Here is a 26,778-nt window from a genome sequence, read left to right as displayed (position 1 = left end):
GAGAAATGAGGTTGACAGTTTTGTGATTTATTTTTAGCTGGAGAATTTTTTTTAAAACAGAAGTACTGTGTAGCCTTGGCAGTTGCTGCATATTCGGTGTGGGTGGATGGAACTGAGAAATCGCGTCTGTGCTAACAAGCGTTTTGGGATTCCATTAAAAAATTAAACTCATGTACTGGAAACTGAAGCTGTATCAGCTCACCTGGGGAGCTCTGCCCTCCGAATATCCTCCACAAGGTAAGCAGTGCTGCCTGTCCAAGGCACTTGCAAAAATGTTTGGGCCTCAAGATGTGACACCAACTCAGATTTGGGCTATTAGATTGACATTTTCTTTCTCTCCTGAGGTTACTAGTCAGTGAGTTAATCTCTACCCTCTCCTTCCATGTCTTCCCTCTAACTAAAAAGGCTAAAAATAAATTTCAAAAAGGCAGCTGAGAAACAGTTCAATGTAGTCATTGATCCAGGTGCTGGGTCTAAGGAGAGTACCTAGTACTGTAAGGCTTCTAAGAAGATGTAATTATGTCACTGGGAAAGCAGCTTGGACATTTGTATCACGTTAGCTCAAAGGTCTGATCAGTTAGTGCTTTACATCTGCAAAATAAACCTCTCTCCAGCTAGACTTCGTGAGTGTGGGCATTTCTGGCTTCTTCAGGGATTTCAAATGTTTGTGTTAACACTGTGAGTAAATACCTACCCATGTGATTTGCTTAGAAGTAGATAATATCTGGCTTTGATGTGGCCATTAGTAACGACTCCTCCGGAATTCTGTTGAAGTGTAATCCCCATTAAGCAACTTCTCTCCTAAAGTACCGATTTAAAAAAGTGCTAAATGACTTGCTGTAAGCTGTCATATGTTTGGCCATCCCACCTTTCCTGGAGCAGGACTGGGTGACCTAATCCTCCTCACCCTTCACACTGTGGAGAGGTTTACTGGAACTTGCCAGGACAGAAGAAGAATGTCAAACAGACTTTTGATCTACAGTTTCCCAGTTACCTTCGAAATCTGTGTCCCTTCATAGCCCTCCTTTCCCTAAGGCTGGCATTGTGGGAGTAGTTGCTGTCCACTGTAGGCAGCATTCAGAGGAAGAGAGATTGGAGCTTCAGTACTCGATGGAAAGAGGTATGTGATACAGAGCATTTACAGCTGCTGCTCTCTGCTTGATTCTACACGGTTGCATTTGCAAAGCTGAGTGGCTCTGTAGGAGCTGAGCAAATCTTTGGGAATTAAGGGAACAGACTCTTTGATACAGTATTGAGGATTTAGCAAGAGGGTTACATTTGTAATTTTTTTGTTCTAAAAACCTTTTTGTGTTTAATTTTAATTACATTAAAACCTCTCTTCAGGAAAGTGGTTTTTTCCTTATCTGTTGTGCTGTTGGGTTTTGGTTCCTCACCCAGAGGGCACATTTAAAGAAGTCAGACTTGAGCTGTGACTGGTCCTGTGCTTCTGACCATTCCCAGTACATGTGACGAGATACATCTGTTGTACCTTTTAACAGCTCTTGGGTCCAGCTCTCTTGTGCTCACATGGGTTCCTCACCCTAAAGTGTATTTTAAATGCATTTAAAACCCTGCAGCATTTTGCTGCCTGCACTTGCCAGAATTGCCTTCCTGACAGAGTTCTGTGAAAATCTTAGAGGTAATGAGAGCCAGACTGTTAGGTTAACAGTGTTGTACTGAACATGATCAATACTTCACCTACTTGGAAATTCTCTCTTAAAACAGCAAATGCTTCTGTAGATGGCTCAGTCACAGTCTACACTTTGATCTATGAAGAGATTTATGCATCTTGCTTTCAAGGAACGAATGAAGATTTTCAAAGGAAGGCTTGGGAGTTTAAGCTTCATTTATTTCAGACTGGATTCACCAGAAATTAGTTGAGGAAGAAATAGAGAAGCACTGCATTATGTTGACAATGGGAGAAATGTGTCACTGACATCTGAGCAAAGAAATGGGCTGAAGGACACCTCTGTTTGATTGCATTAATAACAAAGGGAGGGGACAACTGGTACCAGGGAAACAGAAGACAGGCAATTTGTCTAAAATCTTAGCACAGCTATCTCCTTGTAATGTTCAGGTAGACAGACAATGTCTTGAATTCTTCATACATTGGTGGAACTGAATCAATTGAGATCAATTTGTCTCTCTCCTTTTACCAGTTAGAATTCAGTGACACCAAAACCCCTTGGATTTTTATATCAAGCTAGCCAAGAAGCACCTCTTCTAGGCAAAGACCCACCACTTCAACCCCTGTATCATATCAGCACTTAATCTTGTTGCAAAGTGAATCTGTTTGCGAGAGATGAAGTGTGTGGAGAGCTCTTCCTCCGTATGTTTCTCACTCTGAAACCAAAGATCACTTTTATCTATGTCCAGTATGTTTTGATAATTGAGGCATGACAGTGCTGCCAGCTTGGCTTGAAGTATTTCCTTTTATGTGATGGGAGCTGTTCATGATGCAATTTTGTCACTGACTGTGAAGTCTCCTCCCTTTTTGTCTCTCCCAGCCTGGTACCATAAATAGAAACCTACTCCTTGCCCATCCCAAGTTCTTGGCTCAGAGCTGTATTTCTTGGCTTTCCTCAGTGGGTTGTTTACAATACTTAAACCTTGCCCCACTCTGTGGGAGGCCCAAGGACTAACTATGGGTCTGTGCTTCTCTCTAGCAAACCACGTTATTAAGAGTCTGGTTGCTTGCAGGAGAGGAACACCTAGGAATGGCATTTAGTTAGTGCCTGCACTTTACCAAAGCCATATGTGAGCTGTCTGACCCCTTTAAACTGGTGCTTTTCATGGCCACATGGATGTCAGCAGAAAGACTAGGTGGTCCATTTAGGTAAAGGCTGCAGTCTGTTACGGGGTAAAGGAAGTTCATAGGTCTGCTTCAATACTGCCACATTATTAGACAGCAGAAACTTGGCCTGTTCACTGGTTGCTTTTTAGTGTGTAGCCTGTCTCGAGTATTTTTGGTTAGCCGGAAGCACTGAGACTTGGCTTCAGAAGCAAAGCTGCTGTAGGACTTGATACTGTTCCAATGGTGTCAGCAAAATAGGAAACCCACTTGCTGCTGTGTTATCAGTTTTGTTTCCTTGTATTCATTAAGGCAGAAATCCTCCCACTAACAAGCCAGTTAGAGATCTGAAGGTCCAGTGGTGTAATATATGTTTTGAAGGTGCAGTGGAAAATACCAATTATACCAGCACTCATTAGGTACTTGATGGTCTACTTTCCATGAGTTAATGACCAATGCCTGTTATTTGTTGGTCTTAAAAGCAAGCAAATAAAATGAGTCTGTTTGTAAAAAAGCGTCATAGTTTAAAGACAGCATATTTAGTTTAAGGACTCAAGAGTGAAAATAAAGTGAGATATGTGACATATGCAGGGATCTTGGTGGCCTTGTGTTTGAGTTGTCCCTATGTGAAAAAATACACACAAGTCTACACCCTGTGGGTTTTGTTGTAAAACACCAATATATCAGATTGAGACTGTATGCAATAACCAGTATTTACCCTCTAAACCTTTCTTTGTCTCTCTCCCTTCCATTGACAAACCAGTCACTTTGGCCTGTGGCCAACAACACCAAATCCATTTCAGGGCTGTATTTTCATTAATACATTATTTTCTTTGATTAAGAGACATTAAGAGGCATTGAAATTCAGAGTAGAGCAAATTTTTTAGAAGCTCCCTGACCTACACGTTACAAAGTAGCATAGTCAGCAAGATTTCCTTTTATTCAACTTTTCCCCACTGCTGGAAGAACTAGAAAAATGCTTCTAAATGGATGACTTAAGTTGTACAGGAAGGGTAACCACTCTCAGGAAACAGCTTTGAAGGCACCACAGGGAATAGGGTAAAGAGCTGGGAAGAACTGCTGTGCCTGAAAGGTGTATTCTTCCACTGAGGAAGCTGAGTGTACCAGAATTAAGATTTTATGTTGTGCACTTACTGTGAAGGGCACAGGAACAGGATGCAGATGTGGTGGATGCAGATGTCAAGGCCTGCAGTGTAAAATAACTGTCTAGGAAAATAAGTTTTAAGAGAGATAATGCTCATCTAGAAGCCAGAAAGATGCTTGATTTTATTCTGCCTGGGTGCATTTGACAGGACCTTATGAACTGCTGTGCACTCTGTGTCCTTCCCACTGGAGAACACCTTCAGGAGGGTGTCTGGAAAGGGTGCAGGCACAGAATTACTCTGTTGCAGGAGACTTACAGCCAAAACGTTTCTCACCCATAGTGCCAGTGCTGGCAACTACATGATTCCCATCAGGAGCTCTTAACACACCAACCAGCCATTAGGCTTTGGCTACAGACTGCTGACAGAGGCTAAAATTGATGGGGTAAGGAGGGATATGTGCACGATACATTATTAATCCGACTTAACTTTCTGCTAATCCTTTGTTCCAAATACCAATTATTCATCCATTGTACTTTAACTAAGAAGTAAATGTGTTACTGTAGCTGATATACTGATATATGTAGTAAATATCACAGCTGAGACTAATCTAGCCACAAATCCATACATAGCTTGCCCTTTCCTGGTACCATTTTAGGTAAGGGTGATTGTCAGAAAGCTCATCCAAGTGTGTTTCTGAAGTTGTGCTGTCTTTCACCACAAGTTCTGATTGTTCTTTGTGTATTAACAGATATGCTTAGTACAGAGGGCAGTGTAATTCATAGTACTTAGAGCAAATGCAAGCTGAGAAAACAGTAAACTGCAAGAAGTAAAGAAGGAGGAAAAGAGAGAAAGCCCAGGAGCTCTCAAGTAAAGGTGTCTCAACCTCTGACCACTGGATAGTATACCGCAGGATTCACTGAGCTTGGTTTTGGAAGAGGAAGAAAAGAGGTCACCCACTTGTCAGAACTTTAAAAACAGCAGTATTCAGGTGTCCTAAGTTAGTTTTCCACAGATGTTAGGTGTTGATCTCAGAGGAAGTAACTCTTGTCAGAAGCCATATGGGAAAGGTGACTCCTCATCATCACAGCATATCCACAGTTCTGTAAACTTTTTGTACATCCACAGCCTTGCAAATCACAAACATTTGGAATAAGCCGAGTTGGCTACCTTCAGTCTGGTTTGAGTCATCATCATCACACAGTGCAGCTGCCCCTCTCAGAATGGTGAAGTTCACAGATTATAGAAGTGCTGCTTTCTTGCCTCACTGGGCTGCAGCAGCTTCTCTCACCCTGCAAAGGCCTTAACCACTGCCTTCCCTTTCCCTGCTCCCTTTTATACCCCTCTGTAGGCCCACCACCCTCCTAGGTGTGAGACTGCCATGGTGAGTGCTGGTTTGTTAACCCTTCCTTGGCCACCTGGCAGGAGGAGCCTGTCCTGTACAAGGCAACTCTACTAGAAAACTAGGGCTTCTAAAGAATTCATCAAACAAATCTGGGGGTTTTGAGAGATGATTTGATGGGGCCCTTGTGGAAAGCTGTCCTGAGTGTTGCTAAATCAGCAAGTATGCAGCTCAGACTGGGTGCACCGTGCTGGTCTTGCTTTCTGTGTCTTTCTGAATTCCTGACGTGTCCAGGAGCGTTCACGTGCTCAGTGTTTGTACCTCTCTGAGATGTGTGTTTTCACTAACATCCTTTCCTGTTGATTCACGTAAGTAGTGCTCCAGCAGTGGTTATGTGGAGTGGAAAAGTGAATCAATCTGGGCGGTCCCCTTAATGGGTGATCTGTTTTGTAATTTGCAGAGGAATTTCTCCAAGGAAACTGTTTGCTTTCTTCCCAAACACTGTGTTACCTAACTCTTAGTGGAACAAAACTCTGTCTCTATAGCTCATCTCAAAGTTGTTTCAACTTGCAGTCCAGTCCCCACATCCTCCGTGTGTTCAGCAGTCCCTGCAAAGCTCCACCCTCCCATCCAGTTAATAACCACGTTAACCCAGGGCCTGATTTTCCCAGTCTCTCCTTTGCCCGCCCAGCAGCGCTTCCTTTCCCCTTGGCCCCCGGCCTCGAGAGCAGCGATTGCTGTGTGTGGAGCCTTTGTGCTCAGCCCAGGACTTGTGGTGCCAAGCAGCCTCTTTGCTTGCTGGAAGCACAGCATGAGTGTGGGGACAGTCCTCTTCCAGTCCAGCAGCTATGGCAAGGAGGGCAAACTGCTCTGCTGCCTCGGCGAAGGCACCTCCGAGCCCGGCACGCACTTCACAGGTAGGATGCTTGGGGGTGTAATCCTGTCCTATCCCTTTTCTGGCTTTCTCCAAGTGCTTCAAGGAGGATGGGGTCCTTTCAAGTCTGTCTTTGTCTTGTGGTATGAGACCAGCCACAGGAAGGTGTGAGATTGCCAGCTTTTATTGGGATTTTAGGATTATTGAAATGCTTCTTTTCTACGAGCAGTTACACAGTATTTCATAAATAGAGACCACTTCAGCACTTAATGTGAGTCTAAAATTTAAAATTTAGCATATTCTACCTCCTGCTCTGAGACCAAAGAGATTGGTAATTGGAGTGTTGGCAGCAAGGGTGAGGGACAAAACACCCCTTGCGTGTTGGCTGGATAGGAAAGCATTCGTATCCGGAGAGAAGCAAATTGTATTGTGGGAATAAAGTAAGGAAGGAGATGGATAAAGCGTAACCTCCTTGTGTGACTGTGTATTACTTGTTCACTAAGTGATGATGTGAGTTTTCCATTGCATAGGAAATGAAAGTGATAATATAAGATTTATGGTTAACCTTGAGAAGGAGCTGATATAAAACATAATTTCCCCGCTCATTTCCTGACTTTTGGTGTGGACAGAGCTTGCAAACTATTCAGCTGGAGGGGCATCATTGGTGACATGCTTTGGCTATCTCTGTGATGATCCTGTTTCACTTACGTGATGGTTGGTGTAGATCCCACACCTTATGGAACAGCATGGGCTGTTATGGAAATACAACCTGCAAGAAATACTTTTATATCCTGGTAAAAACCCCTTTAGGTGTTGGGTAACCTTTACAGTTATTTAAGCATTCAAGTCACTCTAACATGAAAGTGAAGGAAGTTAGTGAGACATGAACTCTTAAAAGCATTTGATTTTTAGGTAATGTGATTTTTAGGCAAGCACTGTAGCTAAGTGATTGAAGCTTCTCATCAAACATTAACTTCTGCTGGCTTTTTTGTACATCAAGTGGGTGTTAAGAACATGTGCCAGCCTCCCAGGCGTTCCCAAGAAAGTGGTAGGAGTCCCACATCTGCTTTGCCAGTCCAGCACAGCCCCACACGTGTTTCCACGTGGGCAGAACTCCTGGTGCTGATCAGGTGGCATTTCTGCTGGCTTTGCCTTGCCTGCAGTGGGCTCAGCTGGGCTCAGTGAGACCCAATAGCTTACACTGTGCTTATTTTGGGGGTTTCTTTTTGGTGGCAGGTGAGAACTGCTTGCTGCAGCAGCTCTGGAGCTGGGCTGGCACTGGGCTGCTTCAGGCTGTCTGTGGGTGCATGGATAAACACTTAACCTTGAGCTGTCTGTGGAGCAGGGCTAGGGTGCTCAGTGCATGAGCTTTTCTGGCTGGAGAAAGAAACTTAAAGGATGTTTTGATTTAGAATAATTATTATCATTTTGTTTAAAGCCTTTCACTGGTTGGCAGATACATAATTGAAAGTAAGAAGGTAGTGAACATCATTAAGGTATTTTGGAGCTGAGAGGTTGGGTATTTTTTGGAAACTGGCTACCTTTGTGTTTGCTCTCTAGCAGAGATGTGAAAGTCAGGGTTCTTGTACAGCACATTTGACTTTGCTTAAGGCATTGAAACACTCATAACACAAGTCACTGTAGGAGCATAAAGAATGTGTTATTTAATTAAGTATGTATTTTTAGTCCATAAAGAGAGCTGGGTTTAGGAACTGGTGTTCTCTCCTGGAGCTTAACAACCGGACATACGTATGCACACATCCAGCCCTAAGAAAATACAGTGGGATGTTGGCAGTAATGTAGGTGGCTGAGCACTGGGATTTCTTATTTTCCACGATAACATCCAGTCTGATGGGTTAACATCTTGTAAAACTAATTGCAGTTGAGAGTTAGGAATAAGAAGCGTATGTAAATATTGCATCTGCAGGCAGTGCAATCAAGGAACTGACATTTTGGTGGCTTAGTCTGTAGTCTCTTCTTTTTGTGCTAGGAGAACCTTGACAGAAGGCTACTTTTAGGTTATTAAGTAATAGCAAGATGAACAGGTTATGCAAGCAGTAGAACTCTGAAATGCAGTCAAAAGGCACTTAGCTACATGTTTAAAATGGAAACAGAACAAACCTCTACTACTTCCTTTCTCATATGCCTACAATACAGTTAAAAATCATGTTATAGGCTGGAAACGCCCCTTAGTTCTCATTTTCCAGGCTTGAGCTCTGTCCTATGACACAGATTTGGCATATTACTGTGCCTGTTACTTGGCACAGGCTTCTTCCTGTTTTGTGTCTCGTTGACTTCCCAGTTTTCCTGTCCTGTGTTTCATTTGAGCTCTTTGTTCCTTTTTCAAGTGCCTTACAGACCACCTCTTACTAATGAGTGTAAATCTCAGGGTCCTGTGGGGAAGAGGGGAGGTGTAGCCACACACATGTTCTCTGGCAGTGTCTGCTTAAAAACATCCCAAGCCTGACTTCTCAGCCCCTGAGAAATGGGCCAAACCAATGACTGTAAAGCAAAGAAAGCCTCAGATTTTTTAGAGAGAACTTTTTATGTTTAGTGCATTTAATGAAATCTCTTTACAGTGTACATTTCCCTAAGTTCAACAAGAGAATTCAGAAATAGATATTGGGACAGAGATGTAGATCTGTGCCATCAGAGAAAAAGTATATACTGTTACACCTTCATATGTTTTTGCTCCCTTGAGCAGCCCCCATGTATGAAACCTCACCATCGCTCTTTTTCTTGTCTTAATATTGAAATTTACTCTACTGCATGTTCCTGGGAAACTTCTCTGTGAATTAGAAAGCCAGCGACGGTCTTGACATAGCACTAGCATGAAATGTTCATACAGTTTTGCGTCTTACTGCAGTTCTTCCTAAAACCCTATGGATTTAGATTGGTTTTAATCATCACAGGAACTGTAGGGACTTCTTTCTTTTGTTTAGAAAACACATCTGATTCCTCCCCCCACTCCCTTGTAGTGACAAGTTTGCATCAGTTGTCTGTTGGAACAGCAAAACAGAAATGCTGCTGCTAAATACCCAGCATCACCTGTACTACCTTCTGTCCCTGTCAGTTTTTCACCTCTGTTTACACAGTCTTGAAATGTATTACAAATCACTGTCATTCCTGTTAATACTAAACAAGTTACCATCCCAACTTACACGTTTCATAATTCAGTCTCACTGAATTATGTAATGCTGGTTTCAGATCCAGGCTGTCTATGTCCACCACAGAAACCATGAGGACAAAACGTAACATTTTGTGATTGAAAGGTTTCCTTCACTACTTCATGTAATTAAAAAAGTTCTTTAATTTTGCACCTATTTTTTTATCTATGAATGCTTAAATAATTTCAAGTAGAGGTGTAGATAAATAAAAGTATATATAATATAATAAATATTAAATAGAAATTTTATATACATAGCTTGCTACTTGGCGTATAGGTAGTTAATCACCTTCTCTAGGAGTTGCACTCGGTGATCCTTGTGGGTTCCTTCCAACTCAGAATATTCCCTGCCTCTATAATTTACAGCTGTACACAAAGTAATTGCCTCTCCTGTCCTTTCCTCAGAGGCCCTGCACCGCCCCTACGGTTGCGAAGTCGAGCCCCAGGCACTGAACGAAGCCATCAGATGGAGCTCCAAGGAGAACCTGCTTGGAGCCACTGAGAGCGATCCCAATCTCTTTGTTGCACTTTACGATTTTGTAGCAAGTGGTGACAACACACTCAGCATCACCAAAGGTAAGGCTGGGAGTGCAGAGCAGCTGTGAGCTTGAAAACTCAGCAGCAGAAATCAGGAAGTGGAATCCTTCCCCGGACAGGAATGGGAACAGTGTCCTTAGGGAAGGTGATTCCCTGCAGTGATGGTGGGAAGCGGATGGTCCGTCCCTGTGGTGCTGGAGGGACACCTGCCGGGCAGCTCTGCTGGGACAGGCACAGTCCAGCCCACTCCTGTGCCAGGCTCCCCGCAGCACTGGCCCTCTGAGACACCTGCTGTAGGAAGGGCGGAGGGAAATGGGTACATCATAGATGGTAAGAGAACTCGGCAGTTTCAGCCGGGGGCAGAACCAAGAATTAAGCATGGCACAGACACTTTCTGATTCTGGTCAGTACATACGCCAGAACTGTTAAATCATGTGCCATTTAAGGCTTCAAGGAAACAAAACTCATCCCTCCAAGAAAATAAAGTCTTCCTAGTCTAATAAACAGGAGTACAAGAAGCTTTTTGAGTTCATCACTCTCACTGCACTAAATCAGTGAACAGTGTCCTAGGTATTCTGTCTGAGCCTTTACTTCATAAATACTTTATATGTAGCAGTTTAATTGTAAGATGATTTTAATGTTAAGCTACAAACTCAGGCTCGGCTGATGCTGAGTTTCTCCCTCAGTGAGTCCCAACAGCTTGCACCGTGCTCATTTTGTTTCTTTCTTTCTGGCGACAGGTGAGAAGTTGCGCGTCCTGGGCTACAACCAGAATGGCGAATGGAGCGAGGTACGTTCGAAGAATGGGCAGGGCTGGGTACCAAGCAACTACATCACTCCAGTGAACAGCCTGGAGAAGCACTCGTGGTACCACGGGCCAGTGTCCCGCAGTGCAGCCGAGTACCTGCTGAGCAGCCTCATCAACGGCAGCTTCCTGGTGCGGGAGAGCGAGAGCAGCCCAGGGCAGTTGTCCATCTCGCTCAGGTACGAAGGACGCGTTTACCACTACAGGATCAACACCACCTCGGATGGCAAGGTAAGGACCTCTGGAGAACGCTGTGGGGAGAGGAGGTGAAGATACTCATTAAGAGGTGGGAAGCTGCGGCGTGGAGGTGTGGGGGGGGGGGGGGGGGGTGTGACTAAACAGCTTCAGTATTTGTATAAAAGAGCACGTGTGCCAAGGGTTTGGTGGTAACTCCCGAAACAGCACTTTGGAAGAAGTGCAGACAGTTCTTGTCTGGGCTGAAAGTAGCTGGGTAGCAAGGCAGCTGTGGTTGGAGGTGGTGATAGCCTTCCACTGATCCCCTTAGAATCAGCAGAGCTTTGGTAAGTCAGCATTTTTAACCAAGATCAAGTAGTGGTATGTTGTGTTGAGAGATGCAGGAACAGGCCTTGTGCTTGACTGAGAATTCCAGTTTCTAGTCCTGTAAAGCACGAGGCAGGAGACAGCAGAGCTCTTAAGTGATGGCTTATATGTAGTTGCCTTCTGCAGGTAAAAATCCCACAGATTAATAGTTATTTGCCCAACAGGAAGAGAACACATATTCTAAAGTCCCTGGGTTTTGATTTTTTAAAAAACCATTAAAGTGTTTGCACTGTATCTGTTTTCCAATGTTACTGAAAACTTCCAGCTGCCTTCATTTAAGCAGATTCCTGTTCCATGCTGAACAGGTCTATGTGACGGCAGAAAGCCGTTTCAGCACCCTGGCAGAGCTCGTGCACCATCACTCGACGGTGGCAGACGGGCTGGTGACAACTCTGCACTATCCAGCACCCAAGTGCAATAAGCCCACGGTGTACGGAGTGTCCCCCATCCACGACAAGTGGGAGATGGAGCGCACCGACATCACCATGAAGCACAAGCTCGGGGGAGGGCAGTATGGAGAGGTCTACGTGGGGGTCTGGAAGAAATACAATCTCACAGTGGCTGTGAAAACGTTAAAGGTGAGGTTTCAGATTGCAGGCACTGTTGGTTTGGTCACCGTTTATGACACGAGTAAGGAAACTGTAACATTCTCAGCTACACCTAGTGGTACGAACATCAGAAAATGGAGTGTGCTGATCTGCATAAAACCCGTGCTTGGGAGCAGCCTTGACCCTATCAAACCTACACCAGTGCATGTGGCTTGGAAACAAATTGAAATTTTGGCCCAGCAGGAGCTGCATGTCCAAGCCAGACCAGTAGAAATGGTTACAAACACAACTTCCCTTCCTCCAGATGAGCTGCGGAGGCTTTAAGAAATCAAAGGTCAGAAAAAACCTTCTATAAGCTGTCCTCCACTCCTGGAAAAATTCAGCTTCTCCGTTTCTCTTTCTTTTCAAAACCTTGGGTTTGTTTCAGCATTAACAACTGCAATTCTAAGTGTCCCCTGAGTAACTTAATTTTTATAGCTATACAGAGGAACTCAGTCAGTGATCCTGAGAGTCTTCCTCTCACCAGCCACAACAGCTACCAAACGAGCAAGCCTGGCACTGCAGATCAGTCCCTGCAGGACATCCAGGCAGCTGTTCAGGGCTGCTACAGTTTGCTTTGGTAAAAGCCAAAACAGCAGAATGGAGACAAAGATGCCATCATTTATATTCAGCCTGGATGTGTGGTGTTAACCAGACCTTGGTCATGAAGATAAATGTTCTCTTCTTTTGCCTCTCTGTCTATCTAGGAAGATACCATGGAGGTGGAGGAGTTCTTGAAAGAAGCAGCTGTGATGAAGGAGATCAAGCACCCCAATCTAGTGCAGTTGTTAGGTCAGTGAAATGCCTTGCTCTTTCTGTTCTTACTTAGTCATCATTTTGGCAGAAACTTGCCTGGTTTAAATGCAGTGGCAGCTTTTCTGTATTTATATAACTTTATGAATCAGGTCAGGTTATGGGGTGGTATTTTTGACAGCTTTATGTAATATTGGAGCTAAGGGACACTAATTTTAAATAAAACATCAAATACAGTCACTTACATTAGTAGACAACATTGCAGTGGAGGCACGACTGTTACATAAAAGTTTGCAATATCATCCTCCTGCTGGTTTGTGTCCTTGGCCTTAGAAATGCTCCAGGGTTCAGTCATCAGGTTTGGATTCCTTCTCTGCTGTGTTAAATTGGATTTACAAAATCATTTTCCATGACTTATTTTTCTGAGAGAACAGAACAAAATTGTAAGAGAATTCTAAGTGAAAGGAAAAAACTGTTGGAAGCACAACAAATACCATTCTCCAAACTTCTCAAATCAGAGACATTTACAGAAAAGGCTGCACTGAAGAGAACAAATTAGTCTATAATTGAGCAGAAGATACCAGATGGCTGCTGCTGTGAGGGGACTCTGTGTATCACCAAATAAGTACATGAGATCAAACAACTCAGAACTGAAAGAAATCCACAGGCTTTACATCTTGGCTCTGCCCTGTTGTCTCACTGGCAGGTGCATGATATGATGATCATTATTAAATAGTTTGCATAGCTGTTAAATCTACAAGCACAAGGATTCTTAAGGAGACACCCTAAACCTTTACTAGTGTTTAATTGCCTCTGGATTTCTGGTGCTTTCAGGAGCAGAGCTGGCAAGCCAAGCCAGAAAGAAGAAATGTGAAGAATGTGAAGGCTTTTGCTAATGGCAACTGTTATGTATCCATTTAAAAAAGGGCACAGATAAAAGTGTGTGCCAGCCCTGTCTGGTTCCAGGAGCCCAGACTTAGAGATTTGTCATCAGAGAGCTGCACTTTTGCTCTTTCTGATGCACAGTGCAGTTGTGCTTTACTCCTGTGTGTGTGTAAGGCCCTCAGCAGAGCTGCAGGGGAGATCCCAGAGCAGTGACAAGAGTATCCTGTTGCTCTCCTCCTCCGCCTTTACATGCTTTGCACAGTGACTGCAGCAAGCAGTCATCCCAGGAATGTGTGAGAATGCTGCTCCAGGAGCAGGTCCCACCGTGCTGATTCCTTACCCAGCACATGGGAGTGCTTCACATGGCTCTGTAGTGACATTTCAGTCTGGAAATCTTGCCAGCTGACAGGTACCTGCTTCCAGTTGGCCACTCTTCAGCTTTATGAAGGCAGGGAGGGGAAGAAAAGCAAATTGTGTGTTCAAAGTTCTCTTCTTTCATTCTGTAACCTTTCAAAGAACAGAACTACTGCTTCATGTATATTATGTAGGAACAGTAGTGCTTTCATAGAGGTGTTTCTCTCCACATGAAGTGGATGGACAGAAAAACAGACAAAAGCCCTGAATTTTAAGTTGTGCTGCACTGACCTGGGTCTTGTACATGGAAGTCTTCATTTTCCCAGAGAAACACTCACTGGTACAAAATGCACTAAATGGCTGTTAACTCAGGAATGGAGGTGAGAAAGGGAAGCTTTATTCACATGCTGCCTTTTTGCCTGGCAGGTGTGTGCACCCTGGAGCCCCCCTTCTACATTGTGACGGAGTACATGCCCTACGGGAACCTGCTCGACTACCTGCGGGAGTGCAACCGCGAGGAGGTCAGTGCTGTCGTGCTGCTCTACATGGCCACCCAGATCTCCTCTGCCATGGAATACCTGGAGAAGAAGAACTTCATTCACAGGTGGGTGAAGTCATGTGGAGTTGGTACAGTTTCAGATTGCAATGATAAACAGGCCACCAGCATGGTGGGCCAGGAATTCCAGCTTTTGGGGAGGTTTCTTCCGGAGTTAGATTCACGCTGGCTTACCCATTGGCTGTGTTGTCCTTCTCCTGAGGACTTTAATAGCAATCTTGTGCCCAACTGCCTGGCAACAGCTGGTGTTGACCTGTACCCCCTGTGTGCAGACAGTGTCCACCCAAAGTCCTGTTTAAATCCAGATAAAGCCGTGCCATAAACCTGTTACCAGTGTGTGATGAGCTGCTGATCCCATCCTCAAGAAACATAAACTTGGTGCTGTAACAGCCATCATTGCTGAACACTTAATAGAATTTAAAGAGTTAGTCCTAATCCTGATTTACCTCATTGCTCCTAAGAATAAGTCCACTCAGTTTCTGTTCAGGGCAAAGCTCACCTTGCCTTTACCTGCTGCATACAGAGAGCGCTTCCCGGTCCAGGAGAGTGGGGCCCCAAAACTGCATTCAAAAGCCCTGCTCCTGCTGCAGTGGTGTCCTTTTTTCCTGTGTACAGGGACCTGGCAGCACGGAACTGCTTAGTTGGAGAAAACCACGTGGTGAAGGTGGCTGACTTTGGCTTAAGTCGACTCATGACGGGTGATACCTACACAGCCCATGCTGGGGCCAAGTTCCCAATCAAATGGACAGCTCCCGAGAGCCTGGCCTACAACACCTTTTCAATCAAATCAGATGTGTGGGGTAAGAAAACTCACCTTCAGTGTCCTTTTCTTGTTCATTTTGGTTTTTTCTGCCAGTCCACACAGTAACTTGCTTTCTGGCCTGGGCAGAAACCTTTGTGAAGACGGTCCATGCCAGGTCACAGCTTCATGAACCAATAGCATTTCTAGCATGAAATAGACTGGCCTGAAATATCTGCAAGGAAACAATGCTGCCTCAAGCTGCAGTGAAGGCCACAGAGGAATGAACAACACAAGGGCAGACTTATGACAGGAGTTTTGTTTCCCTGCTTTTGCAGCCTTTGGGGTGCTGTTATGGGAAATTGCTACCTATGGGATGTCACCGTACCCAGGCATTGACCTCTCTCAGGTGTATGATCTGCTGGAAAAGGGCTATCGGATGGAGCAGCCAGAGGGGTGCCCTCCCAAGGTGTATGAACTGATGAGGGCATGTGAGTATCTTCTTCCAGTTTCGGGGACAAAGCCTGGGAAGGTGGGAGGAATCTGTGATAAGAGCCCATCAGTCTCCAGCAATACCTGATCCCCAGCACGTCAAAGTCAGGGCGGGCTTCGGTTATGAAACGAAGAAGGTGGGGAATGATGAGGGATATTACTGCTTAAAAAACCTTCAGGAAGCTGACAAAAGCCCAAAAGCTGGGAATTCATGTGATCCTGATGCAAAACAAAGAGACTGCCAGTCACTTTCCAGACCCTGTGGTGATACCAGCAGACAGTGCTTCCAGAATACATTCCTCTAGTGCAGATTTCTAACTACAGAAATTAACTTTCCATCATGATACTCTTCTGTAACTTTCCAAGCTCCATCTAGGATCAAGGCACTCTCCTCCTCTTTCCCCCACAGCGTACACACATCCTTCTTTTGGAAGGGTCTGCCTGAATTTCAATATTAAGAGCATGTGAGCAGGATGTTGCCTGGAGCTTTACATGCCCAGTTATTTCTGACTGGGCTAGATGTGTTCAGTCCAAGCAGCCAGGGTAGCAAATAGGGAATTGTCCTTTGTCCAAAAAAATCAGAAAGGGGGATAGGGAGATCAGAAAAAGCTGTAGAGTTGGCAGAGAGTGAGGATTTTCAGAATTGGTTCCTTCTTCTCAAGATTTGTTTGCTAGGATACAGTAGGGTGACTGACTGCTGCCATGAGTCAGTACCTGTGAATGATTCTAAAGCCTCTTTAACAGTAGGTCAGAGTCTGACTACTTTCTGTCTCCTTGGACAGCAGAAAAATGAATCTCCTCGTTTCAGGTACTGAGACTTAACTCTGCTTTCTGCCATTGCAGGCTGGAAGTGGAACCCACCAGACCGACCTTCCTTTGCTGAGACCCACCAGGCTTTTGAAACCATGTTCCATGACTCGAGCATCTCAGAGGGTGAGAGCTGCTGTTGTTTTGTTCCCGAAACAGCACTGGAGGTTATCCCCAGAGTGCTGTGGCTCATGGATGGGCCCTTAGGGCTCATCTGCTGGCAGTGGGGTTGAGATGGAGCTCCATCCCTTACTTATTCTTTTAGCCATAATTGGGGTAAATACGTTCTCTTACTTGCTGCACAAATACTGAATAAACTTCAGACACATTCCAGTGCAGGGGACAGTGTCATTTCATTCACTAAGATGCCCAAGAGCCGATTTAAAGAATATTGTCTCTTCTATCAGAGGAAAACTCATGTTTTCCAGGCTGAGGAGTGAGGAATAATGAGTGATGGAGAGAGAGAAAGATGTATGCTTATCACAGTCCCTTGCTGACTGCAGCAATTAGGTCATGAAATATTATTCTACCAGCCTTCACTTTTAAAAAAGCGTGCTTTAATCTCTGGATTTTCTGCTTAGCTCCTTCTAGGAGCAAATCTATGCAGCTCAAGTCTGAAATATAATCTACCAGGAGGTAAATACTGGTGAGGAATGTGACACTATTCAGCAGACAAGCAGAAATGTCAGAGCATTCTGCTCAGTTTTTAAATTAAATATGCAACTGATCCACCAACTTCCCTACTACAGAAAAGACACACCAGATGGAATTTTACCAGTGAGGATCTATAACAGGCACATCCAGCGGCCACACAAATGCCAAGCTGGGTGTGGCCAGGAGCTTGTGGGGTTTTTCTGTGCTTTCTTTTTCCTTCTGGTGACCTATTGTTGACGTGCAGTCTTCATTTCTAATAGGGGGACGCAGTACTTTGCATCAAGCAAAGCAGCTTAGATCCAGATAGGAACCAACTTTGGGGGTGCATCAGTAGGAGGCACCTTGATTAAAAACAGGCAAATGCATCCAGTGCTGCCTTTAGCTCTTGAGCAGCCCTTAACAGACCCTCCTGCAGAGATCATCCTACCACTGGTTTTTTTTTTTTTTTTGGCTGAATTTATAAAGATGTAAATGAGTTTGAAATCATTATGAAAAACATCTGACCCTGAATACCTCTAGACTTGAACAAAGACTAAATCCATAAATTATGTATTTCTCAGTCATGGATCTCTTCCTGCCAGTCTGTGTTTGCAGTAAAGACCCAGGTTTTTTTTCCCTCTTCCTTTGCTGGTCTCTGTTCCAACTGTTCCCTTTTTTTCCTTACAGAGGTAGCAGAGGAGCTTGGAAGAACAGCCTCATCCTCATCCATAGTTCCTTACCTGCCCCGCTTACCCATGCTTCCCTCCAAGACAAGAACCCTGAAGAAACAGGCAGAGAACAAGGAGAACATTGAAGGAACACAGGACACTGTGGAGCACTCGGCATCCAGCTCAGCACCAGGTGTGGGCACTGGGACAGTGGCGGTGCGGCCACGTGCTCTGGGTGTAAATTCCCCGAGAAACAAAGAACAACACGACAGCAGCTTTGTGCTGTTGTGTCATGAGTGCTGTTGGCTCAGTTATTTACTAGCAAATAGAAGACATTTTAGCTTTTTCAATGTTCTTTTAGAAAATCCCATTGTGTTTTTTCTTTCAAATTTGGTTTTCCTGCTCTTTTTTAAATGACAGCTTCAAAACTGAAGTTAACAGTGCAGCAAGAGATTTTCTTCTATGCTTAGGGTATTTGGAAAGGAGCAAAAAATAACAGGAAGGGAGTAATAAACTAAAAGAAAAGAGCAACTCTTTTCTGATTTCTCTCCAAAGTGGCCTCCTCAGTGTAGAAAACAGACAAGAAACGGAAAAAAAGTAGAGAAAAAATAATAAAATACAAGTTCTCTCTGCTTCTCACTCTGTCTCTGCAGCACCTGGGCAGGTAAATACACCAGTGCAGGACAGGGAGGTGGAAATGGAAATGGACTGTGCACATTGACACCTGTTTCTTCCTCCCAGGTTTCATCAGAAGCACACAGCCGACAGGCGGGTCCCCCGCACTGCCCCGCAAGCAGAGGGACAAGTCCCCCAGCAGCCTCCTGGAGGATGCCAAAGAGACCACGTTCACCAGGGACAGGAAAGGGGGCTTCTTCAGCTCCTTTATGAAGAAGAGGAATGCTCCCACGCCTCCCAAGCGCAGCAGTTCCTTCCGGGAGATGGAGAACCAGCCCCACAAGAAATACGAGCTGACGGGTAACTTTTCCTCTGTTGCCTCCTTGCAGCACGTGGACGGGTTCTCCTTTGCTCCCGCGCAGCAGGACACGAGCCTGGCACCCCCCAAGTGCTACGGAGGGGGCTTTGTGCAGAGGACCTTCTACAGCGAGGATGGCACTGGGCCCAGCAGTGCTGGGGGTGTGAGCACTGGTGGAGGGTGGTCGGGCATCACTGGCTTCTTTACGCCACGCTTGATTAAAAAGACACTGGGTTTACGAGCAGGAAAACCCACTGGCAATGAAGAAGCTTCAAAGCCTTTTCCAAGGTCAAACTCTACATCTTCCATGTCCTCAGGGCTTCCAGAGCAGGATAGGATGGCAATGACCCTTCCCAGAAATTCCCAGAGGTCAAAAATTCAGCTGGAACGGACTGTGTCCACCTCCTCTCAGCCTGAAGAGAGCACGGCGAGGGCCAGTGACCTGATTCCCAAAAGGTTTGAAGAAGGCCCTGCTTTGACCAGAGAGAGACCAAAAGCAAAACTCTTGCCAAGGGGTGCCACAGCACTCCCTTTCCGAACTCCCTCCGCAGCGGAAGAAAAGGAGGGTCCAGGGCTAGCGGCAGCTCCTAAGGGCAAAGAAAAAAACAGTGGCCCACGACAAGGGGCCCTTGAGGATGGCGAGAGGACAGGGTGGTCATCTCCGGTAAAGGCTGCAGCAATACTTCCAACCACTCATAACCACAAAGTGCCAGTCCTAATCTCACCCACTCTAAAACACACTCCAGCAGACGTGCAGCTCATTGGCACAGACTCTCAGGGTAATAAATTTAAGCTCTTATCTGAGCATCAGGTCACTTCTTCCGGCGACAGGGACCGGCCCAGACGGGTAAAACCAAAGTGTGCGCGGGCACGGCAGCACGGACGGGAACTGAGCGAAGGGAGTAAGAAGGCAGCAGCAGCAGCAGCAGCACCTGTTGGTGGAAAATCTGGGAGGCCCGTGATGCCTCCGCCTCAAGTGCCTCTGTCATCGTCTTCCACCTCCCCAGTGAAAATGGCCAACGGCACGGCTGGCACCAAGGTAGCGCTGAGAAAGACCAAGCAGGTGGCCGAGAAAATCTCCGCAGACAAGATCAGCAAGGAGGCGCTGCTGGAGTGTGCGGATCTGCTCTCGAGCGCCATCGCCGAGCCCACGCCCAACAGCCAGCTGGTGGACACGGGGCACCAGCTGCTGGATTACTGCTCAGGCTACGTGGACTGCATCCCGCACACGCGCAACAAATTTGCCTTCCGGGAAGCCGTGAGCAAACTGGAACTCAGCCTGCAGGAGCTGCAGGTGTCCTCGACAGCTGCTGGCGTCCCTGGGGCAAACCCCGTCCTTAATAACTTATTGTCATGTGTCCAAGAAATCAGTGATGTGGTGCAAAGGTAGCTACTGTCGATCTGGGTAAGAGAAACACACACGGGGAGGGGGGGACTGTTTTTCTGTACTGATGCTTTCAAAAGGAAAGACTGATACTTGAGTATGTGAAGTACCTCAGATCACTGAGTTCTCCTCACGTTTACAGGTTCATCTCAAAAAATTGGGGATGGAGAGGGTAGATTAAAGCTGTAAGGCACAGGACATCAAGGATCTGTCCCTACCTAGTCAGGCTGATCTGCTTGGTATGGCAAGGGAAGGAAGTTCCTTCTCATCCCTCGGAGAGGCAGGAGAACCAATGGCAGGTTCTCTCTCTGGGCAGGACGTGGTGGCAGCCGGAGCCCTGGGGTGGCTGCAGCTGCTCGGCTCTACAGACCCTGCCCTGGCTGCACTCACGTGTGCTTTGCTGTCCTGACGAGGCCCAGGAAAGGCACTGGGGCTCTGCTGGTACCAGCAGCAGAGCAGTTGGAGCCGGAGGGGCTCCGCAGGGGGGTCGTGTGCAGCTAGGGGGGAAGGTCTAATGCACTGACAGTATTCAGAGCTGCTGGAGGTGGATGCACTGGGCTGGATGGCTTAACTTCCATAGCGCTGTTGCTGCTGTAATGAGAACTGCAAGATTAGTTAATATATGGAACTGTCCCTTTTCCCTCCTGTCCACCCCATCTGCCATGTTCTCATCGTCATTGTGTTGGAAGCGTCAGGGATGCTGGGCAGACTGACCACTGGAATTCCCCCTTCCCACCACGCAGCCTTCACTCAGCTGATACCTATTTCTAGTGGTCTAGCACAGGTGCTGCTTGATGGTCATTTTTGAGTAGTTTGGGGCTCTTGCACAACTTGCCAGTGTTGTTGTTGGAGTGGGTGGGTTCTTTCTTTCTTTAAGCTCTAGATTGTTTTTAACTTGTTACCAGGTTGACTCCCCAGTTCCGTTTGATCACCGTGAGGACCCATGGTAGGTAAGGCAGAGCCTCCGCCCCCCTGGCTGTTCTCCACATTCCTTTAGCAGTCACAGCACTGCAGGGCCAGCTGGAGAGCCAGAAAGTACAGCCCAGCCTGCCCACCACATGTCCTAACTGCTGCAGGGTTCCCTGGACCTGTCCCTGACCCTTCACGCTGCCAGATTCCTGGGATTTGTTCTGGTGCTTACCTGTCTCACAGGCTTCCAGCTTCCCTGCATCCCAAGGTGATAAAGTATGGCAGCACACAGGGAAACACCACAGGCATGCCCATGTACTTATTCCTGTATTTTAAAGGCTAGACCAGAATCCTACGCTGTGGTGGAGGGAACGTGCACATACCCTGTGCACTCCTCTGCCTGAGGCGTGGCAACAAAAGCTGTGGCTCTACCTTGAAGGGCTTCCACTGGGTCTCTGATGCCTTCTAACAATCCCAGAATGAGAGCAGCTGAGTGGTTGACGTTGTCATCCTTGGTCCTGGTGCTGTTTGCAGACTGCTGGGGCCTCAAAAAGCTGGTCTGTGTCTATGTGCAACTCCCCAAGGTGTAAATGTACTGGCGAGTAGGAAGAGCTCAGTTGCTGGTTTGTGAGGAAAGGAAACAGGCCTGAAACCTGGCTCCAAATACACATTACTTGCATGCTGCTGCTCAATTCACACTGCTGGTGATAGAGGATCTCGCTTGCTTTGCACCTTAAATCTTTTATTTTTGGCTAAAACACTTTTAAAACTTGTTTTTCAAGTGTGACTGTGCTGCTTTTAGTCTGAGCATTTAGAGTGGAGCTGTGGCACAGGTGTGACTTCAGAAGCACATGTTGGTGCTTGGAAGCAGGCTGGGGGTGTCAGCAAGTGTTGCTGTTTTTTCCACAGAGCATAGCAAGACAGGCCTGGAAAAATCTTTAGAAATGGGCTGGTGTCTGAGAATCCTCATTTCATTCTGGTCTGAGCTAAGTTGTGTCAGGGTGTGTGGAGGCACAGCAGGGAGGTACAAGGGACCAGTGAGCTTCCATGGCCCAGTAAGTGAAAGGGTAGGGGGGAAAAAAGAACGAAGCAGCCCCTTGTGCTGGCAAGTCCTGATCCCCTGCAGCCCTCAGGGCTGTCCCAAAGCTCCTCCCCCCACAGCCACATCAGGCAGAGTACCAACTCCTTATCTGGTAGACTTTACTGAGGGCTTTTGTGGTTTACCTTATCTCTTTCAGTCATCTTTATGGAAGGTGTGCATCCAAACTAACTGCCTTTGGAAAGGTGACCTGCAAAGGGAAGGTGGCTTGTGGCATTGCTTCACATGGCCTGCCAAACAATCAGAAGGGTTTAGAAGGTGGGGGCTCTCTTTTCTTTGGGGCAGAAGGGCAGGTCTTGCTTGCCCTGGCAGACAATCACGTGGTTCCATCCTTGGACTGCTGCTCAGCCTGGGACAAACAGGCTGGAACTGAAGGGATTCCCAGGGGAATTCTAACCACAACATTTTAAAGCTTAGCCCAATTCTGATGAAATTTTGAAAGAAGCCTTTTTTTTTTTCTCCCCTGAATGCCAGTCTTCCAGAAAAGCTCCAGCAAAAGTGACAAAATAGCAGTATGGAATTTCTAACTGCTAGAACTCCCCCCTTCCAGCCCTTTCTGAAGAAAGCAGCTGTGTCCCAAAGAACACTGGCCATCCCCACTTCCTTTCAGATGCCCCATGGTTTCTCCTGGGCCCTGCAGCAGAGATGGGCAGTGGGACAGGACAGAGTCACAGAATGGCTGAGGTTGGAGGGGCCATTGGAGGCCACCTGGTCCAAACGCTTTACCCAAGCAGGGCCACCTACAGCCACTGCTGAGGATCATGTCCAGGCAGCTTTTGGGCATTGCCAAGCACAGAGACTCTACAACCTCTGTGCCCAACACAGGAGCCCATTTAGTTCTGAGCCCTCCTGTGGTGGAAAAACAAAGGCAGTGGAATTTGGGGATTCGCCTGTTGTCACTCCCATGCAAAGTGTTTTCTCCGCTCTTACCTATCATCTAACATCAGGGAGGGAGATTGTGGCAGAGGTAGTGCTGACTTGACAGGCTTTTTTTCCCCCTAAGTTGAAGGCTGCAGACTTGCTGGGACTTCTGCTGCCCTACAGTGTTTTATTCCCAAACTGCAATGGCCCCTGCCCTGTGGCAGGATAGCAAAAGGATGCTATCCAGGAAAGCTGCTTCTGCTGTAAATCACCATCCAGTTGTTCTTCCTTCCACAGCTACTCCTAAAACTTTGACCATTCCCTCTCCCTTTAGCTCGGTCTGGCTTTCTCTTCAGCCTTAAAGGTCTCCACTGTGGCCAATTCTCTGCTTTCAGCCTGGCACCCTATGTGCAAAGGAACATGTATGGGGTGACACCCATTACTTGTCCCAGCAAAGAGCACTTCATGCTCCATGGTTTGGGGCAGGGGACAAGACATAAATCCTGTTATTTCTGCTCCTCAGCACTGTCAGGCAGCCGTGAGGGCATGGCTGGAGCTGGGCTCTCTCACTTGCACTACTATGGGCCAGAATTTAAAGCATTTAAAGTCATCTTTGCCACGGGGATGGCACCCACGGGCCTGGTAGCGCCAAGCACAAAGCACGTGCTCACAGAGTGAGCTCAGTGGGGCACTTTCTCTTCCTACCACTGTGGGAATTCGCTGACTCACAGGTGCAATTCTCTCTTCTTCCTGCACTGTACACCCTTCTTAACCCCCACGTGGTGCACTCAATTCAGTCACGTTCTTCATTAGTGTGGACAGGGGTGATGCTGAGCTAAGAGTCTGGGTCTTGGGTCTGCACCAAATTTAGCCACTGGGAAAGGGGAAGTGAAGGGAGCAGCGTTGCTGATGCAGAACACAGCAGGGAGGGAGGGAGGGAGGGCTGTGCCTGTCCTCCTCGGGCCGTTTCTCCTGGGTGCCACTGGCCTTGTGTCTGAGAGACGGCCAAACACAAGGCTGACATCTGTCAGGGTGCTTTTTGCAGGAGTTGTGGGGCACAGGGACCCAACCCCCACAGTGGAGACAGAGCAGCCCCCCCAGCAGGCAGAGGTGGGGGGTGGGTTACACTGTGCAGCCACAGAGCAATCCCGACCCTCGTGTGCTACCGCTTACCTGAGGCAGCCTTTTCCTCTGGGCACCCGCAGCGCTGACAGGCACGAGTGACTCCAGAAGGACTCCAGAAGGGGGTGGTTACAAAGCCATCAGGCTGCTGCCTCCTCGGGTAACACACTCAGCTCAGCCCTGCTGCCCATCAGGAGCAGGCAGGGAGACTGAAAGGCAGAGACTGCAGCATGTGTGGGAAGCTCCCAGGGCACTGGCCAGCACTGCTGCGTGCTGGGGTTGTGCTGCAGATCTCTGGAACAAAGCCCTCAGCCCATTCTCTGGTGGCAGATAACGAGAGGTTCTGGGACTCTGCCTTGTTTCTCACACTCAGCAATGTCTGTACCAAAGGAGGTCGTTCTTCCCCATGTCTGTTGTGCACGGGAGGTGGAGCCCGCCCGGCTCACATGGCACTGTTTGTGTATTGGTAGTGAACTCGTTGAGGGCAGGAATGGATTGAAATGAAACACGTTAATCACCGATCACTCTTAGCAGTGTTGTCAACTGTTTTTGTTTTTTAATTGTTATTGTAATATATTTTGGTTGTTTTTCTAATTTAATTCTCTCACTATCGTCTGACTGTGAACTGCGAACAGTGTTAAACTTGATGTAAATAAGGCCCTTGGAAGGGCCTCTTTGCCTGTCGTTCCACAAAGTTTTGCCAATTTGCATTTTGTTTTAAATAAAGGTTGCAATATTTTATTGGCAAAAACCACTTGAGTAGGTGCTGCTTTTTTTTTTCTTAATGAATATTTGAAGCTGCTCAGTCCTAACCAGAAGCTCATTCGTTTGGGTAGAAAAACCTGTTATAAACCTGTTTTAAAAAGAGAAATAATTTAGTCCCACCAGGTTGCAAAAAAAAAGCAGTATCTTTATTTATGTGGTATCTGTTTAGAACCAAATTGTTGCCCCAACATGGTCAGAGAGCAGCTCTTGCTGTCGTGGGGCTGATCAAAGCTCACCCCAGTGAGACACACACCCTTGGGACCTGGCAGAGCGCAGCTCTTGCCTCACCGTTGTTGGTGCCACCCCAGCCTGTGTCAGCCTAACCCAAACAGCTCAACACTTTCTTACACTTAGAAAAAAATCCCAGTTTATCCAGGCTTACACACAACCTTCAACAAACAGCTTGCTGAACTTTCTGCCCAGGTGGCCAAACACAACCCGAGTTGTGTCCTGTGGGGCAGCAGCCTCTTCCCCAGCTGCCATCCCTGGGTCCATCACCCCCGATGTTTCCCAGGCTTCTGACACCCGAGATTAACCATAAACCAAGTCTCAGAAATGCCTGCTCACACAGGCTGGCAGAGCTCCAAGGTCCACCCCACGCAGCAGCCAAGTTGGCTGAGCAGCAGGAAAGCAGCTGGCTCACCTCTGCCCGGGACTATCCGTTAGATAACGGAGCCAGCGTGCCCACAGGGACTCAAAGCCTGCAGGGCCAGGACGTGTCTCGTCAATCTTTCCCAGAGGCCGCTGCTCATCGCTGGCACTGCAAAATGGGTCAAAGCTTAAAGTAGATCAAAGGTCCCCTGTGGGGGTGGCCGGGAAGCCAGGCCCTGTCCTTGGCATGTGCTGTTCACCCCTCGGCAGCACAGCCCTGTTGGAAGGGAGTTTTGACCCAGAGGTCACAAAGTCATTCCCGTAACACTGTTGACATTTTTTGGAGCTGCTGTAACACACTTATCACCTGGCGAGTACCCAGACAGCAAACAGCCCCTTGGAATAATAATAATAATGCTGATACCAGCCGAAAAACCACAGCATGAAATGTACTGAGGAGAAAAACAAAAAAAAAAAAAGGAAAAAACCAAGCTTTTACTGCATCCATGAAAACTCACATTTACCTGCAGCCTGGTGCTTCAGCCACCATCGTCCTCAGCTGCCCTTTGCCCTTGGCAGAAGGATTCTCTCCCCTTTTTGGTTTTGCAGTGAAGGAAACGGGCTCTTCACCAACCCACTTAGAAAAACAATGGCAGCAGAAGTTCCCCTCACCCCGGCAGCAGCTTCCATACAACGGAAGACTCCAGTGAGAGATGGGCACTCCGAAGTGAGAGCTATGGATCTGGCATCTCCAGAGGAGATTATTCAGTCATTTTCTCCCTGTGCAGACTATGATCCTGGCCCATGTGTCCCTGAGCAGCAGACACCTTAGAAAGGCATGAGAGCAAGAGGGGAAAAACTCAACTCCAGCAGAACAGTTCTGGGTGATCTTGTAAAGTGACAGAGAAAACTGGGGACGGGGACATGGCTCTGGCCACAGTGTCAACAGGACCAGCCTGCCCAAGGCCTCCCTTCACCACACAGCAACAAACCAAGGACTTGGACATTGCCAGTCCTCGCCCCCATGGAACAGCATCTGTCAGCAGAACCACATCAGGCTACTGCCAGCTCAAAGAAGGGACTTGAAACACCAGACAGACTCCAAACACAGCCAAGCACAGGCTGTCCCCACATCCCAGGTGTAAGGGATGCACCTCCTTCCCTGTAACAGCTCTGGGAGTAACAGGAGGTTCAGTCTCTGTTAAGTCCTTGTGCAAGTGCCTGGCTGGGTCATCTGCTTGCCTGACCCTGAGCAAAGAGAGCAGCTCCCAGAGTGCAGCACCACCTTCAGCACATGTGTGGTCCCACCTGGTGTTCAAGGAAGGAAGTAATTGATGCGCTGGGGCACGGATTTGCAGCCCTGTGCAGAGAAAAGCTTCTCCTCTTTGGGGACAAACACCATCATCTGGGCCACCTCGTCG

General features: G+C 47.0%; 2 protein-coding genes across 5 annotated transcripts in view; one reads left to right on the top strand and one right to left on the bottom strand.

The window, feature by feature from the left end:
• ABL2 (ABL proto-oncogene 2, non-receptor tyrosine kinase) lies at nt 1-24,755 on the top strand. 4 transcript variants are annotated; one of them, XM_017737434.1, is made up of 12 exons: nt 5,910-6,153; nt 9,682-9,852; nt 10,554-10,849; nt 11,485-11,757; nt 12,474-12,558; nt 14,185-14,362; nt 14,930-15,114; nt 15,392-15,544; nt 16,389-16,478; nt 17,673-17,846; nt 18,395-18,628; nt 18,944-24,755. In XM_017737434.1, exons 1-12 carry the CDS (start codon nt 6,048-6,050, stop codon nt 20,014-20,016), a joined length of 3,018 nt encoding a protein of 1,005 aa, XP_017592923.1. In that variant the 5' UTR covers nt 5,910-6,047; the 3' UTR covers nt 20,017-24,755. The 4 variants fall into 4 exon arrangements, with proteins under 4 accessions (XP_017592921.1, XP_017592922.1, XP_017592923.1 ...); XM_017737432.1 differs by lacking the exon at nt 5,910-6,153 and adding an exon at nt 1-237 and having other exon boundaries at nt 18,395-24,755; XM_017737433.1 differs by lacking the exon at nt 5,910-6,153 and adding an exon at nt 1,096-1,120 and having other exon boundaries at nt 18,395-24,755.
• A 135-nt stretch (nt 24,756-24,890) lies between these two features.
• TOR3A (torsin family 3 member A) overlaps nt 24,891-26,778 on the bottom strand; it is a gene marked incomplete at its 5' end in the record, with an annotated part of 6,961 nt that continues 5,073 nt past the window's right edge. Inside the window, 1 exon segment of the mRNA XM_017737398.1 lies at nt 24,891-26,778. This exon segment is cut by the window's right edge and continues 16 nt beyond it. Coding sequence (XP_017592887.1) covers nt 26,673-26,778 — 106 coding nt within the window.

This window comes from Corvus brachyrhynchos, unplaced genomic scaffold (genome assembly GCF_000691975.1).
Source record: "Corvus brachyrhynchos isolate BGI_N302 unplaced genomic scaffold, ASM69197v1 scaffold466, whole genome shotgun sequence".
Lineage (NCBI taxonomy): Eukaryota > Metazoa > Chordata > Aves > Passeriformes > Corvidae > Corvus > Corvus brachyrhynchos.
The sequence above is the reverse complement of the archived record's forward strand: the minus strand, read 5'-3'. Positions and strand labels throughout refer to the sequence as shown.